At 42.6% G+C, this 15,489-nt stretch overlaps 1 protein-coding gene across 4 annotated transcripts in view; it reads right to left on the bottom strand.

Moving 5' to 3' along the window:
• The window catches only part of MYT1L (myelin transcription factor 1 like), a 450,983-nt gene that overhangs the window by 126,580 nt on the left and 308,914 nt on the right, over positions 1-15,489 (bottom strand). For all 4 annotated transcript variants that reach the window (XM_038772247.1, XM_038772248.1, XM_038772250.1 and 1 more), the window contains one exon: positions 15,339-15,407. In XM_038772247.1, coding sequence (XP_038628175.1) covers positions 15,339-15,407 — 69 coding nt within the window. The remainder of the gene's footprint in view (positions 1-15,338; positions 15,408-15,489) is intronic.

Below are 15,489 nucleotides of genomic sequence, written 5' to 3'. Positions count from 1 at the left end.
TTTAATTCTACAATATCTTAAGATGTTGAAAGATAATTGAACGCGTGTTAAATTAGGCTGCAAGATGTTTGGAATGTTTTATGGCGGCGATGTTGAAATTAAGGAAATTTAGAAAGGAAGCTTGAGATTCTTCAGTGTGAGAAACTACTTATTTACATGGGCAACTTTACTCCTCTTTATTTATTAATTCACACCCACTTCTTGAGTCCAAGGAGTTGTGGCAGCAGAAGGATGATGCACTTTACAGAATACAGACTACTCACGATCAAATGATCTTGCATAATTTATTAATTATTTAAATATTGAAAGTTAAAAGGATCTAGCACAATGATGTGAGCTCCTCTCCCTTAGAATGCACAAAGAAATGATGGAAGGGGCTGAGATATGACTCTTTCCTCATGAAAGGCCATAGGTGAGAGAGTTCATTCATTCACTCATTCAATCGTATTTACTGAGCGTTTACTGTGTGCAGAGCACTGTACTAAGCGCTTGGAAAGTACAATTTGGCAACAGATAGAGACAATTCCTACCCAACAATGGGCTCACAGTACTGTGGGAGCAGAGTGGCTTAGTGGAAAGAGACTGGGCTTGGGAGTCACAGGTCTTGGATTCTAATCCCACTCCACCACTTATCAGCCGTGTGACCTTGGACAAGTCACTTAACTTCTTTGCACCTCAGTTACCTCATCTGTAAAATGGGGATTAAGACTGTGAGCCCCACGTGGGACAACCTGATTACCTTATATCTACCCCAGCACTTAGAACAGTGCTTGACACATAATAAGCGCTTAACAAATACCATCATCATCATCACCTCAGATAATAATAATAATAATAATGGCATTTGTTAAGTGCTTACTATGTGCAAAGCACTGTTCTAAGCGCTGGGGAGGATACAAGGTGATCAGGTTGTCCCACATGGGGCTCCCAGTCTTAATCCCCATTTGACAGATTAGATCACTGAGGCACAGAGAAGTGAAGTGACTTACCCAAGGTCACACAGCCAACAAGTGGCGGAGGTGGGATCTTAGTACAAGTGTTTTGAACACAGTAAGTGCTTAATAAATACCATGACTACTATTGCTACTATCTCAATCCATTTACAGAAATGAAATGAAAAAGCTCTGCATCTTTAGCTGTTCTTCATATTCTCTCACACCACATAAAATGAATTTAATTTCTCCAAAATTCTCACCTAGTACAGAAGGTGGACAAAGACTTAATTATAACAACAATAATAATGATGATGATGATGATGATAATAGCAGTGGTATTTTCGAAGAGTGAAATAAGGACAATAATAATAATTATGGAACTTGCAAAGTGCTTACTGTGGGTCAAGCACTGCTCTGAGTGCTGGGTATGTTATATACCTGGGTATAAGGATATAATTTAATCATCATCATCATCATCATCAATCGTATTTATTGAGCGCTTACTATGCGCAGAGCACTGTACTAAGAGCTTGGGAAGTCCAAATTGGCAACATATAGAGACAGTCCCTACCCAACAGTGGGCTCACAGTCTAAAAGGGGGAGACAGAGAAAAAAACAGGTTAATCAGGTTGGACACCATCCCTGTCCCAAATGGAGCTCACAGGCTTAATCCTCATTTTAAAGATGAGGTTGCTGAGACTCAGAGAATTTAAGTGTCTTGACCAAGGTCACAGAGCAGACATGCGGTGGAGCAGGGATTAGAACTCAGGTCCTTCTGATTTCCAGGCCCATCCTCTGTCCACTAAGCCATGCTATATACCGAGCACTGTACTATGCGCTGTAGTCGATACAAGATAGGTGAGACACAGTCTTTGTCCCATGTGGGACTCACAGTTATTAGCACGGAGCAGATGTATCCTCCAATGTGTCCTCTGAACTGCTTAGATGATTCCTGCTTGAGAAGGTGATTAAAAAAAAAAAACAACTTCAACCAATCTGGCCAAAAATTTCCAAAAGGGAAATTCGTGCTCTTCACTTTCAATCTCCCTCCTCTTGGCTCCAAGTACTATAATTTCATTTAGGGTTTGCTAGATTGAAACCTCAAATTTACAATTTAAATCGGGTCTAACCCATCCCTTAACGATGAGATGTTCGGATCACCAAGGACCCGTTTGTCAGCTAGGCTGTGCTCCCAGGATCGAACAGAAGCCTGGAGTCCCATTACAGGAAAGGCCAACCCCTGAGGAGCAGAGAGCGAGATGAAGAGCAGATCCTGAATTCCCAGCAGTTAAGGGGAAACTAGATATAATTAGACGTGCTATTTGAAGAAGACGTTGAAAATAATTGTAAAAGGAAACGAGTCGATATTAGGAATCCTAATTCAGAGACAGGATCTTTAAAAATTGCAGAATTTAATAGTTCCCCTCTATCATCCATACGTGACTAAGGAAAGAACATTTTAAAATGTATTTTCTCGGAACTACTCTTTTCTTAGAAAATCTGAGGTAAATAATTAAGCCACAGGAGATAGACCGAGGAGGGGTTTTCTTAATATTGGGTTTAAAGGTGTAATTTTTCAGAATTGTGCAAATTTCTATGACTTCATAATTTTTTTATTTTTAAAGAATGTTAGGAATCAAATTCTGAATTTTATGCAGACGCGAATTTGTGTCATGTATGGAATTCATGAAAGGGAGAGATCCCACATTTGGTGAATTTATTGGATTTACATAGTTTATCAAACATGCTCCTTATTAATCCCGGTTATGAATGTTTTTAAGCCAAATAAGTACGGAAGAATGACAGAAAAATTCTAAATTTCATCCAATGCTTCAACTGCCTGTGAAACAATCAAATGAAATCCTTTTCACAGTTTTCATCTTCCAATTCTACAGAATCAAGCATGATTTTTCTATTTCTAGACTGTGAGCCCACTGTTGAGTAGGGACTGTCTCTATATGTTGCCAACTTGTACTTCCCAAGCGCTTAGTACAGTGCTCTGCACACAGAAAGGGCTCAATTAATACGATTGATGGATGATGGATGGATAAATCACATAGATTTTTCTATGATTTTCCCCCTTCTAGACTGTGAGCCCGTTGTTGGGTAAGGACCGTCTCTATATGTTGCCTACTTGTACTTTCCAAGTGCTTAGTCCAGTGCTCTGCACACAGTAAGCACTCAATAAATACGATTGAATGAATGAATGAATGATTTTTAAATATTGAAGAGAAACGACTATTTCTTGTTATATTTATTGATAAAACCATGTCTCCCTAAAATTTCCCTGGTATGTTGGCTTATCGGTCAGTCAATCAAACAAAGGTCTCTGCTGAGCACTCACTGTGTGCAGAGCACCGTACTAAGCTCTTGAAGAGTACAGCACAGGAGAGTTGGTAGACGTGATCCCTGCCCAAAGAGCTTACAGTCTGAAATGGGAGACCAGATGTTAACATAGATCACTGATAGAAGAAATAGCAGAGTATGAGAATATTTATACAGCCCCACTGTGGGGCTGGGGTATCAGCCAGCTTCAACCATTTCCTCTCCAGTGGTTTCTTCCCCATGATTTTCAAACAGGCCCATGTCTCCCCTATCCTAAAAAAAACTCTGAAGGTTCAGTTCTGGGTCCCTTTCTATTCTCCTTGACCACCCACTCCCAGGAGAACTCATTTGCTCCCATGGTTTCAATTACCACCTCTATGCCGATGATACCCAAATCTACATCTCCAGCCCTGATCTCCGTCCTTCTCTCCAGGCTTGTATCTCCTCCTGCCTTCAAGACATTTTTATCTGGAGGGCCTCCCATCACCTCAAACTTAACATGTCCGAAACAGAACTCCTTATCTTCCCACCCAAACCCTGTCCTTCCAATGATTTTCCCACCACTGTAAATGGTACCACTATCCCTCCTGTCTCACAAGCCCCTAGCCTTGGCATTATCCTTGTCTCTTCTCTGTCATTCAACCTACATATTCATTCCATCACTAAATCCTGTGGATTCAACCTCCACAACATGGCTAAAATCCACCCTTTCCTCTTCATCCAAACTGCTACCACGTTAATAGAATTACTCGTCCTATCCCGCCTGGATTACTGTGTCAGCCTCCTTGCTGACCTCCCAGCCTCCAGTCTTTCCCCACTCCAGTCCATACGTCACTCTGCTGCCCAGATCATTTTTCTACAAAGACGTTCAGGACATATAATTTTATTATTATAATAATTATTATAATATTATCATTATATAATCATAATAATGATGATGATAGAATTTGTTAAGCACTTACTATGTGCCAAGTACTATTCTAAGCACTGAGGTAGATACAAGGTAATCAGGTTGTCCCTCGGGGGGCTCACAGTCTTAATCCCCATTTTACAGATGAGGTAACTGAGGCCCAGAGAAGTGAAGTGACTTGCCCAAAGTCACACAGCTGACAAGTGGAGGAGCCCCCATGAGAACCCAGAACCTCTGATTCCCAAGCCTGTGCTCTTTCCATTAAGTCACGCTGCTTCTCATCCTGCTCCTCAAAAAACTCCAGTGGTTGCCCACTCGCTTCCGCATCAGACAAAAACTCCTCACCATTGGCTTTAAAGGAGTCCACCACCTTGGCCCCTCTTACCCTACCTCACTTCCCTCCTAGAGATGCAGTGTGGCTCAGTGGAGAGAGCCCGGGCTTTGGAGTAAGAGGTCATGAGTTCAAGTCCCGGCTCTGCCACATGTCTGCTGTGGGACCTTGGGCAAGTCACTTCACTTCTCTGAGCCTCAGTTACCCCATCTGTAAAATAGGGATTAAGACTGTGAACCCCATGTGGGACAACTTGATCACCTTGTATCCCCCCTCAGCGCTTAGAACAGTGCTCTGCACAGAGTAAGCACTTAACAGATGCCATTATTATTATTATTATCATTATTATTATTATTATTATTATTATTATTATTATTATTATTACAACCCAGTCCACACACTTGGCTCCTCTGGTGCTAACCTTCTCACTGTGCTTCCATCTCACCTGTCTCACCACTGACCACTAGCCCACATCCTTCCTCTGGCCTGGAATGCCCTCCCTCTTCAAATCCAACAGACAATAAGTCTCCCCTGCCTTCATCATCATCATCATCATCAATCGTATTTATTGAGCGCCTACTATGTGCAGAGCACTGTACTAAGCGCTTGGGAAGTACAGATTGGCAACATATAGAGACAGTCCCTACCCAACAGTGGGCTCACAGTCTGAAAGGGGGAGACAGAGAACAAAACCAAACATACTAACAAAATAAAATAAATAGAATAGATATGTACAAGTAAATAAATAAATAAATAAATAGAGTAATAAATATGTACAAACATATATACATATATACAGGTGCTGTGGGGAAGGGAAGGACGTAAGATGGGGGGATGGAGAGTGGGACAAGGGCCTTCAAAGCCTTATTGAAGGCCCATCTCTTCCAAGAGGCCTTCCCAGATTAAGTTCCACTTTTCCTCATCTCCCACTCCCTTCTGCATCATCCTGACTTGCTCTCTTTGCTCTTACCCCCTCCCTGCCCCACAGCACTCATGTGCACGGTCTTGGGAGCCAGAGATTGTGGGTTCTAATCCCGGCTCCGCCACTTGCCAGCTGTGTGACCTTGGGCAAGTCATTTAACTTCTCTGTGCCTCAGTGACCTCATCTGTAAAATGGGGCTGAAGACTGTGCGCCCCATGTGGGACAACCTGAAAACCTTGTATCTACCCCCAGCGCTTAGAACAGTGCTTGGCACATAGTAAGCACTTAACAAATACCATCATCATTATTATTACATATCTGTAATTGTGTTTTATTCATTTGTATTGATTTCTGTCTCCCCTCCTCTAGACTGTAAGCTCATTGTGAGCAGGGAATGTGACTGTTTAGTTTTGTAATGTCCCCACCCAAGGGCTTAGTACAGTGCTCTGCACCATTAAGTGCTCAATAAATATGATGGAATGAATGAATGAGTATCAAAGTGCTCAAAAGATACACAGCCAAATGCATAGACAATGCAGAGAGGAGAGTGGTTGGAGAAATAGTAGCATTAGTGAGGGAATGACTCTTTTTATGGTATTTGTTAAGTGCTTACTCTGTGCTAGGCATTGTTCTAGGCACTGGGTTTCCAAACTAATCAGGTTAAACACCATTCACGTCCCACATGGGGCTCATAGTCTTAATCCCCATTTTACAGAAGAGGCAACTGAGGCCCAGAGAAGTTAAATGATTTGCCCATGGTCACAAAGAAGACAAATGGCAGAGCGGGGATTAGAACCCAGGTTCTCTGACTTCCAAACCCATGCTCTTTCCACTGGGCTATGATCCTTCTTGAAGATGTGATTTTAGGAGGGCTTTGAAGATGGGAAGAGCTGGGGATACGAAGGAGGAGACAGTTTCAGGCCTGAGAGAAAACGTGGGCCAGGATCTGTGGCAAGGTATACGCAATCTAATTGAGAGTGTAGGTCAGTGTTAGAGGAGTAAAGCAAGTCGGTCCAGTTGTTGTAGGAGATAAAACAAGGTAAAATAGGAAGGAGTGAACTGATTAAGTGACTTAACACTCATGGTAAGGAATTTCAGCTCGATACTGAGGTGTTGGGACAACTATCGGAAGGTTTTGAGGCTTGGGGAGGCAAGGCTGAAACGTTTTTCAGAAAACTGATCTGGGCAGCAAAGTATGGACTGGAGAGGGGGGAGACAAGAGACAAGCATTAGTCAAGGTGAGATAGAATCCAAGCAGGATAGGCTTGGATTATGTGGTAGCAGTTTGGATGGAGAAGAAAGGGTGGATTCTAGAGATGGCATGAGGATAGATAGGATTTGGTGACAAGTTGAATGAGAGAGATGTGTCAAGGATAATGCCTAGGTTGTGGACTTGTGAGTCAGTGGGGTTGGCAGTGCTGTCAACAGTGAGAAAAGGGAAGGGTTTGGGTGGGAAGAAGAGTAGTTCTGCTTTGGAAATGTTAGGTTTGAGGTGTCAATGAGACATCCAGGGAGAGACGGCCTGGAGCCTGGAAGAAATGTGAGATGGCAGAGGAGGAGAGGGGTCAGGGCTAGAGAGGTAGATCTTCCCATAGATGGTCAATGAAGCCATGTGAGTAAATGAGTTCTCCAAGCGAGTGGGTGTAGGAGGAGAATAGAAGGGGATCCAGAACTGAATCTCGAGGGGCCCCCACTGTTAGTAGGTGGGAGGCAGAAGAAGAACCTGTGAAAGATGCTGAGAAAAAGTGGTCAGAAAGTTAGAGACAATAACCAGTTGAGGACAGTGACAGGAAAGGCAAGTTCAGATAATATTTCCAGGAGAAAGGAGTGGTCTACGGTATTGAAGGCGGCAGAGAGGTTGAGGTGAAGACATAGGATGGAATAGCAACCATTGGATTTGGAAAGAAGGAGATCATAGGTGACTTCAGAGAAAGCCATTTCCATGGGGTAATAGGGGAAAAGCCAGATCACAAGGGGTCAAGGAGAAAGTTGGGGGAGAGAAAGCCAAAGTGGAGACAACTTGCTCCGGCAGTTTGGAGAGGAATGGTGGGAGGGAGATGGAGTGATAGCTGCAGGGAGCCTTGGGGTCAAGGAAGGGTTGATTTTAGGATAGGGGAGATGTGGGCATGCTTGAAAGCAGTGGGGAAGGAGCCATTGGAAAATGAGCAGTTGAACATGGCTCTCGTGGTGGGAAGAAGGAAGAGGGCTGGTTCGGTGATTAGGTGAGAAGGGATGGGGTCAAAAGAACAGGTGAAAGGTGACGATGGAGGACATCTCCTCTTGAATTATAGCTGGCTTACAATTAAAATTGATGATTTTAAGTTTCATTTTTAAGATATCAAAGATGAAGATTCTAAAGTAGTTTATGAAAGTGAAGTATCCTTGGTTATCCTATTTTGGAGATGGGAAGAGTTTGGGTGGGAAGCTTTGTTCTTGATAGATTCTGTTTTGAAGAAAAATTAACACTCGAACTTTGACCAGCTGTGTATGCAGTCACACCGCTGTTTCCCCCCACCTTCCAACAGGGTTTGTTACAAGAAAGTTCCCTGGTTACGTAGCAACATTCTATTAAAAATGCACAGTGAACACACAGACTGAGGGAGAACCAAGAGTGTTGCAAAGTGGTTGTTTAAATGCTGCTTTTTAAAAAATAGTGTTTGTTAATAATAATAATAGTAATAATAATGGCATTTATTAAGTGCTTACTATGTGCAAAGCACTGTTCTAAGCACTGGGGAGGTTACAAGGTGATCAGGTTGTCCCATGGAGGGCTCACAGTCTTCATCCCCATTTTACAGATGAGGTAACTGAGGCACACAGAAGTTAAGTGACTTGCCCAAAGTCACACAGCTGACAATTGGCAGAGCCGGGATTTGAACCCATGAACTCTGACTCCAAAGCCCATGCTCTTTCCACTGAGCCATGCTGCTTCTCTTGTGAGCACTTATTGTGTGTCAAGCACTGAGTTACGTTACACATTTAATCAGGTTGGGTACAGTCCCTGTCACACATGGAGCTCACAGTCTAAACTGGAGGGAGGATTTAATCCCTATTTTACAGATGAGGTAACTGAGGCACAGAGATGTTAATTGACTTGCCACAGAGAAGGTAAATAACAGATCGGGGAATAGAACCCAGGACCTCTGACACACAGGCCCATGGTCTTCCTATTAGGCTATGCTGATTCACATATTTCTAGCCATCTTGTCCTAACCTGGTGAATGCAGGAAGACTACATTGATTAACTAAAATACCCCATTCTGAATGAGTCTTTCAGAGTTATTTTGATTATCTATACCCTCAGATTCAGGATTCACTGAGACGTTTCTACTTTTCCTCATTTTCAGATTCCCCAGGTTCTGAGAATTGATTCATTCATTCATTCAATCGCATTTATTGAGCACTTACTGTGTGCAGAGCACTGGATTAAGAGCTTGGGAAGTACAAATTGGCAACATATAAAGATGGACCCCACCCAACAACGGGCTCACAGTCTAGAAGGGGGAGACAGACAACAGAACAAAACATGTAGACAGGTGAATATCCCTATAATCTCTACCATTGTCCCTCTCTGTAATTTATTATAATGTCTGCCCTTCCCTGTAGACTTAGAAGCAGCATGGCTTAGTGGATAAAACCTGGGACCGAGAGTCAGAAAGACCTGGGTTCTAATCCCGGTTCCGCCACTTGTCTGCTGTGTGTCCTTGGGCAAGTCACATGTTGCAGTGTCTTTAAAAAATGGTGATTAGCAGAATATATGCTCTGCTGTTGCATCCTGAAAAGATTAATATGAAAAACTAGCTGTCATTTAAGCGATATAGTGTAATTTATATTAATGTTTTCTACTTTCATTTTAGTCCAGGTTTAGCTGGAGAGAAGGAGGATATTATTTCATTTGTGAATCCTAATTCTTCTTATGACCCTACAACTCAGAAGTACCAATATAAGGTGAGAGAAAGAAAAATATTCTTGAAACCAAATGAGTGGCTGAATACACCTGAAAGATAAAAAATTCATATATTTTGAAATTTCTTGGATCTCTTCTATAGGTCATATTTGGGTCTCGATTGTAAAAATACTAGATGGATAGTTTGAGGCTGTTGCATGGTGCTAAGAACCCATTGTGGAGCCATCGTGCGTGCCTGGGAATTTCCACTTGGGAGAATTCCCAATCTCGAGGGCCAGAATCTTTCTAAATTAGTTGTTGGGAATTTAGCTTTGCTTCTCCATTCCCTGATTATCAGGCAGCTCTTCAATCCAATTATATCAGAGGTGCCTCAGAAATAAAAGAAAATGATGACTCTTTGATCTATGCTATTTCTATTCTATGTCTATGTCTATTTCGAAATGAATATACTTCTTATTATTATGGTATTTGTTAAGTGCTTACTATGAGTCATGGACCATTCTAAGTTCTGGAGTAGATTCAAATTAATCAGCTGGGACACAGTCCCTGTCCCACAGGGAACTCACAGTCAAAGTAGGAGGGGGAATAGACATGAAATCCACATTTTACAGCTGAGGAAATGGAGGCACAGAGAAGTTGAGGGACTTACCCAAGGTCACACAGCAAGAAATTTACAGAATGGGGATAATAATAATAATAATAATGACATTTATTAAGCACTTACTATGTGCAAAGCACTAAGTGCTGGGGAGGTTACAAAGTGATCAGGTTGTCCCACAGGGGGCTCACAGTCTTAATCCCCATTTTACAGATAAGGTAACTGAGGCCCAGAGAAGTGAAGTGACTAGCCCAAAGTCACACAGCTAACAATTGGCAGAATCGGGATTCGAACCCATGACCTCTGACTCCAAAGCCTGTGCTCTTTCCACCGAGCCATGCTGCTTCTCCTAATCTGGTTCTTTCCACTAGCCCACACTGTTGGCTACTTTCCTGTCTCTCTAAGTACAAGTAATAATGACGATGATGATTGTAATACTTTTTTTTTTGTAAATTGCTTATTAAGTGTGAACCACTATACTCTCTGCTGATGTAGATTCATTAATTCATTCATTCAAATGTATTTATTGAGCACTTACTCTGTGTAGATCACTGTACTAAGTGCTTGGGAAAGTACACTATAACAACGAATAGACAAATTCCCTGCCCATCACGACCTGAGACACCTGAGACACGATCTTTGTCCCGCATCGGTTCACAGTCTAAAGAGGGATAGATTCTGACCAGAGTCAGAAAATTTGTAGTTGTTTTTAGTGCGCACCATTTTCCTGCCACTTCCCCAAGCTGTCTTCAGGTAGCCATGAAGTTGAACACACCGTAATAGGTTTCTGGTAATCAGGCAATCAGTCTTGGCCCTTTCAGCTTTAAACCTCAGTAGCTTTAAAATCCACTTTATTCCTCAGCTATTCTTTCCCGATTTGTAGTATTAAGTCCTGAGTTTTATCATTTTGGGAATTCTGGTTCAGGCATGAATAACTGTCTACACGGGCTATCCACTGAGTCTTGCATAGAATTTTTAATCCCTCACCTTCCTTGTATTGCTCTGAATAAGGGATGGCTAATTTTGGGTCCTCGTTCTATGAAATACCACTTTGAGGATCCAATCCCAAACCTGTGGAGAAAAAGCTTCAGAATCTGAAGGATGGAATCGTGTTTACCTACTCTATTGTACTGTACGCTCCGAAGTGCTTAGTACAATGCTCTGGGCATGAAAAGCGCTCGAGAAATTCCACTGACTGACTTTCTGATTGGAAAGATTCTTCAGCAACAACATGAATCATTGCCCAAGTGCCAGAGCCAAAGACACATGAAATTGTCAATATCCAAATTTCAGGCTTTGTGCTCAGCCTGAAACTTGGTTAAGTTGGTTGAGCGTGGCATAGTGGATAGAGCACAGGACGAGGGGTCAGAAGGTCTTGGGTTCTAATCCTGCTGCACCCCTTGTCTGCTGTGTGACCTTGGGCAATTCACTTCACTTCTCTGGGCCTCAGTTACCTCATCTGTAAAATACGAATTGAGACAGTGAGCCCCGCATGGCTCAGGGATTGTGTCCAACTCGATTTGCTTGCATCCACCCCAGCGCTTAGTACGGTGCCTGGAACAAAGTAAGACCTTAACAAATGCTATTAACATTATTATTATTATTAGGTTTGGGGATTGGAGAATTCATTCTTGCTAATGGTCTGTCCTCCTCCACCGCCGCCATTAATTTTAGGTTTATCCTGCAGGGTTAGCCTTGTAGTACGAAAAGGATTATAAGGCATACCCAGTTTTATTATTTTTTTAAAAAAGGGAATATCTCTCCCCCGAAAGGCTGTTCACTTCAATCTTTTCTATAGTTGTTGATTAAATCAAATTCAAAAATTTTTGGTGGTAAGACTTAGAAATCACAAAATTACTTCCTTCTTTACTTTCACAGCAACAGTTATTTTTCTTTTCGGCTATGACATCCCAGTTAAAAATGGCAGGGGTGCAAATAACCGGTTTCCCTAATTTGCAAATTATTTCAAGTTGCTACTTGTAGGTTATACTAAGCAGTTGAAATTGAAAGGGAAGGATGTTAACCTTAAGAAAAGTCTATATAGCTTTAGTCAGAGTTCTCATAAACAATAGGTTTGTTTGTTTTTTTACTTGTACAGATTTTATTATTTATTTGGGGGTCTTAAAGAAGTTTACAAACATAATCCTCACAACACCCCTGTGAGGTAGGTATATTTTAGTTATAACAAAATGCAGTTGCTATTCTACCTCAAAGCATCAACTTGAAAGGATCTGCAAGGTACAGAACCGTGACAATCGGTAGTTGCCTAGTTTACAAATTTTAAAGTGCAGTGATTTAAAAAAAAAATCCTCCTGTTTCATCATTCTAATCACGAAGCCTTATCGGAAACATCCAAGTGATATCAGAAAGCAGTAGGTTTAGAATTTGAAATATTCATTTACAGGTTCCATTTTAATACATCGCTATTTTCATATTACATATTATTCACAAATCAACACAAACAACTGCTCAGTGCAAAAAAAAAGGTTAAGATTGTCTGACACTGATTGTGCTGAGAACTGAGCAAAGAGAAAAAAGATTTCAACGAGGCTGATAGTCCAAAGATCTGTACGGAAAGTCACCAGGAAGAATGATTTTTTTTTCCCCCTCGGCTAAGACAGTCCAGGCACCAGCCAACCAAAAATCAAATTTGAAGCATCAAAAAGAAGGCCCCGGGAAAATGTCATGACGCAGAGGAGGACAGATGTCAGTTTTCTGAGTTTACTTGGGCCCAGATTTCACAGGGCCTTTTAGGTGAAAATTAAAAAGTAGAGGCAAAACATCACACAGCAGAAGGTGCAGTATTCTTCACGACACCTTGTCCATTTAAACAGCCTCCTTTAATTGGGTGAGGGGCAGCATCTGGTAGTACCTGATCCGTTCAAGACACGGTCAGAGGGTGGACTATCTTTATGATGATACAAGGCAGCCGGCGGGAGAGGTGGGAAAGGGAGGGGGCTCACAGAAATCTGGATCATTCCGGGCCCTCGTACTCTGACTCAGCCGACACTTTAGCCTCTAAGTCATCTTGAAATTGAAAAGTCAGGACATAGAACTTTCTGACTCGGATGAGGAAGTGGAGAAATGATGAATGGTCCTATGTAGAAACAGTCTTAAACATCATAGTTACCATTATTTCTTAGCTCTACACAGGTACCCTGAAGGAATTTGGGATTGCATGGGAGCCACTTGCTCTCCGTGACTGAAAAATGCTATTTTCCCGCATTCCCACCCCGACTGCCATAGCCAGATATGCAGGGCCAGAAATGGACGGTTGAAAAAATTCACTGATATGGTTAAAAGCCGCAACGAAGATTAATTACAGAGTGAATAACTCAAATCTTGGGGGGTGGGGGGGTGGCAGTGCATTGGTGTTGTGGGGATGGGATGAAGCCTTTAGAAGGCCTTCGACCCTCAGGAAGGGATGAGGGTTAGGATTTTCAAGACGGGGGCTTAAGCGGTCCTGACCTACGGGAAGGAGTAGGAGCGGAGATATGCAAAAACATCAAAGTGCCTACCCTGAAAGATGATGATGGTGAGAAGGTGTGGAAGATGACGATTGTACCTTGCCTCCAAGACAGAAGATGAGGGAGGCTATCACGGCCGGAAAAGGGGAATTCATGGAACACGGAACCGACCCGTGAGTTTTTTCTGTTGGCTTGAATCTCAGGTCAACGAAAAACTCCAAACGAACTTCCAAAGACGTCAAAAACACACGGGAAAACCAACCCGAGAGGAAATATCCCTGAATCCTTCGGGGACTCTAACCAGTTAGGAGCCGCGTTAGATACAGGTTGTGCTTGGGAACTTTGTTGTTTACAGCCGGACAGCGTGTAGGTGGAGAAATAAAGCCAAAAGCACTGCCAAGTATTCCTCATAAAGAAATTCAAAAGAATGTCGCCGAGTCCCAATGCCTTGGCCGAGTTCCAAGGTCAGCCAATCACATACTTGACTGTGAAGGAAAATATGGTCGCATGCCATGGAAAGCTGACTTTAAACACGTTCAATCCTAAAACTGTCCACTTTGAAACCCTAATAAGCTACTTCTTCCACAGGCACTGATTTTTGATCCCGCTACCAACTTTAAAGCAGATAAGTCAGTGGGCACCCTCCAGATGGTAAAATTCCATGCAGATAACTCCAAAGTCTCGAGACGGAAGTGCTAATTCAGGAAGTCACTGAACATTAGCAGGTGCTCTATGGCATTAGCGCCTTGAACAGGGATCCTGCAAAAAATGACATGGACATGAAACAAGGTCCCAGACTCCTGGAAAACCCTGGCCTAAGGGAAGCGGGGCGGTGGGATTGGGAAAGAACAGGGGTCAAATGTGGATGAAAAATTAGCAATCCCTTGGCTCGGGGCTGAAGCACTTGTCCGAGCATGTGAAAATCACAACACTGCCTACTTATTTGCAGGGCAAGGGTGTTCGTGAAAAATAAATTTGTCTTGGGAACATTTCCCTCAGCACACCACTGTTCTCCACTAGCTGTCCAGATCAAGAGCAACACAACCTACATTACGCACTCCACCGGCCCTTCCATGTCGAGGGTTTACATTTCAGCAACGCTCTCCCAGGTGTCCAATACAGAGCTCAGCACATAGTAGATGTTCAATCAATACGATCGATCGATTGCTTGCCTGCCATATTCGGCGCCTTCTGCTGCAGAAGTGGAGCTTAAGGAATCTAAATGGGTGGCTTCCTACTTGATGATCGATTATGGCAACATTTAAAACTGTTTGGGATCAACGCTACTCTGTGTTATGTGGAGTAGAGGTCAGCTTTCTATTTCACCCACTGTGTTTTTGTCAGGTTTAGTGGGGGCAAGCCAAGAGTCACTTGAGATGAGGAAGGTGGTCTCACCCTAGATTCTCAGTTGTGCTTGTCTGTGATTATCTGTCCCGAGGTGGGACGAGAGCTCTGAAGAGTTTACGTGTATGGAAAAGGTAAATGAGTAGTGCGCTACTTCTACACTGCTCTCGAATGGCCATGCTTTGTTTCATGAACGCCTATGCATAGTTTTACTTGGAAATGACCTATGGAAAACCTTGGAGCCCATACAATGTGCTGCCCACCTGAGCCCACAGCCTTGAATTGTATTTGGCCAAGCGAAGCCATACCAACTTTTCCTTAATGATACACTGAAAAGATATTCCTTATGGCTGAGAACCAGCAAGGCACAAAGTAATCCAGAGAACTTGGAGAAAAATACAGAAGGGAGTAAAGGTTGGAATGTGGAGAATCAATGAGCGACTCAAACCGAGAGGGAATTGGCAGAAGTGCCCAGATAAAAGCACTAATCCTGTGCGGGGACTGCTTCTTCTATCATTTATGTTTCTCCCTTTAGCATGACTTTACAGCACTGGTGAGTGACTAGTTAGGAAAAGAGAATGATTTTCTTTATATCTTACTTGAGTTCTTGGGAGGTCGTGGCCAACATACTTCGAATGCTTTTATCAGCCAGGGGGCAGCCAGACAGACTGTAAGACAGGTCAGGATATCCACGTAAGTCAACCCTCTTATACGTTTCAACCTCCCAAACAAACACAACATAAAAGATAA

Source organism: Tachyglossus aculeatus, chromosome X1 (assembly GCF_015852505.1).
Source record: "Tachyglossus aculeatus isolate mTacAcu1 chromosome X1, mTacAcu1.pri, whole genome shotgun sequence".
NCBI lineage: Eukaryota > Metazoa > Chordata > Mammalia > Monotremata > Tachyglossidae > Tachyglossus > Tachyglossus aculeatus.
This window is presented reverse-complemented; position numbering and strand designations above follow the sequence as displayed.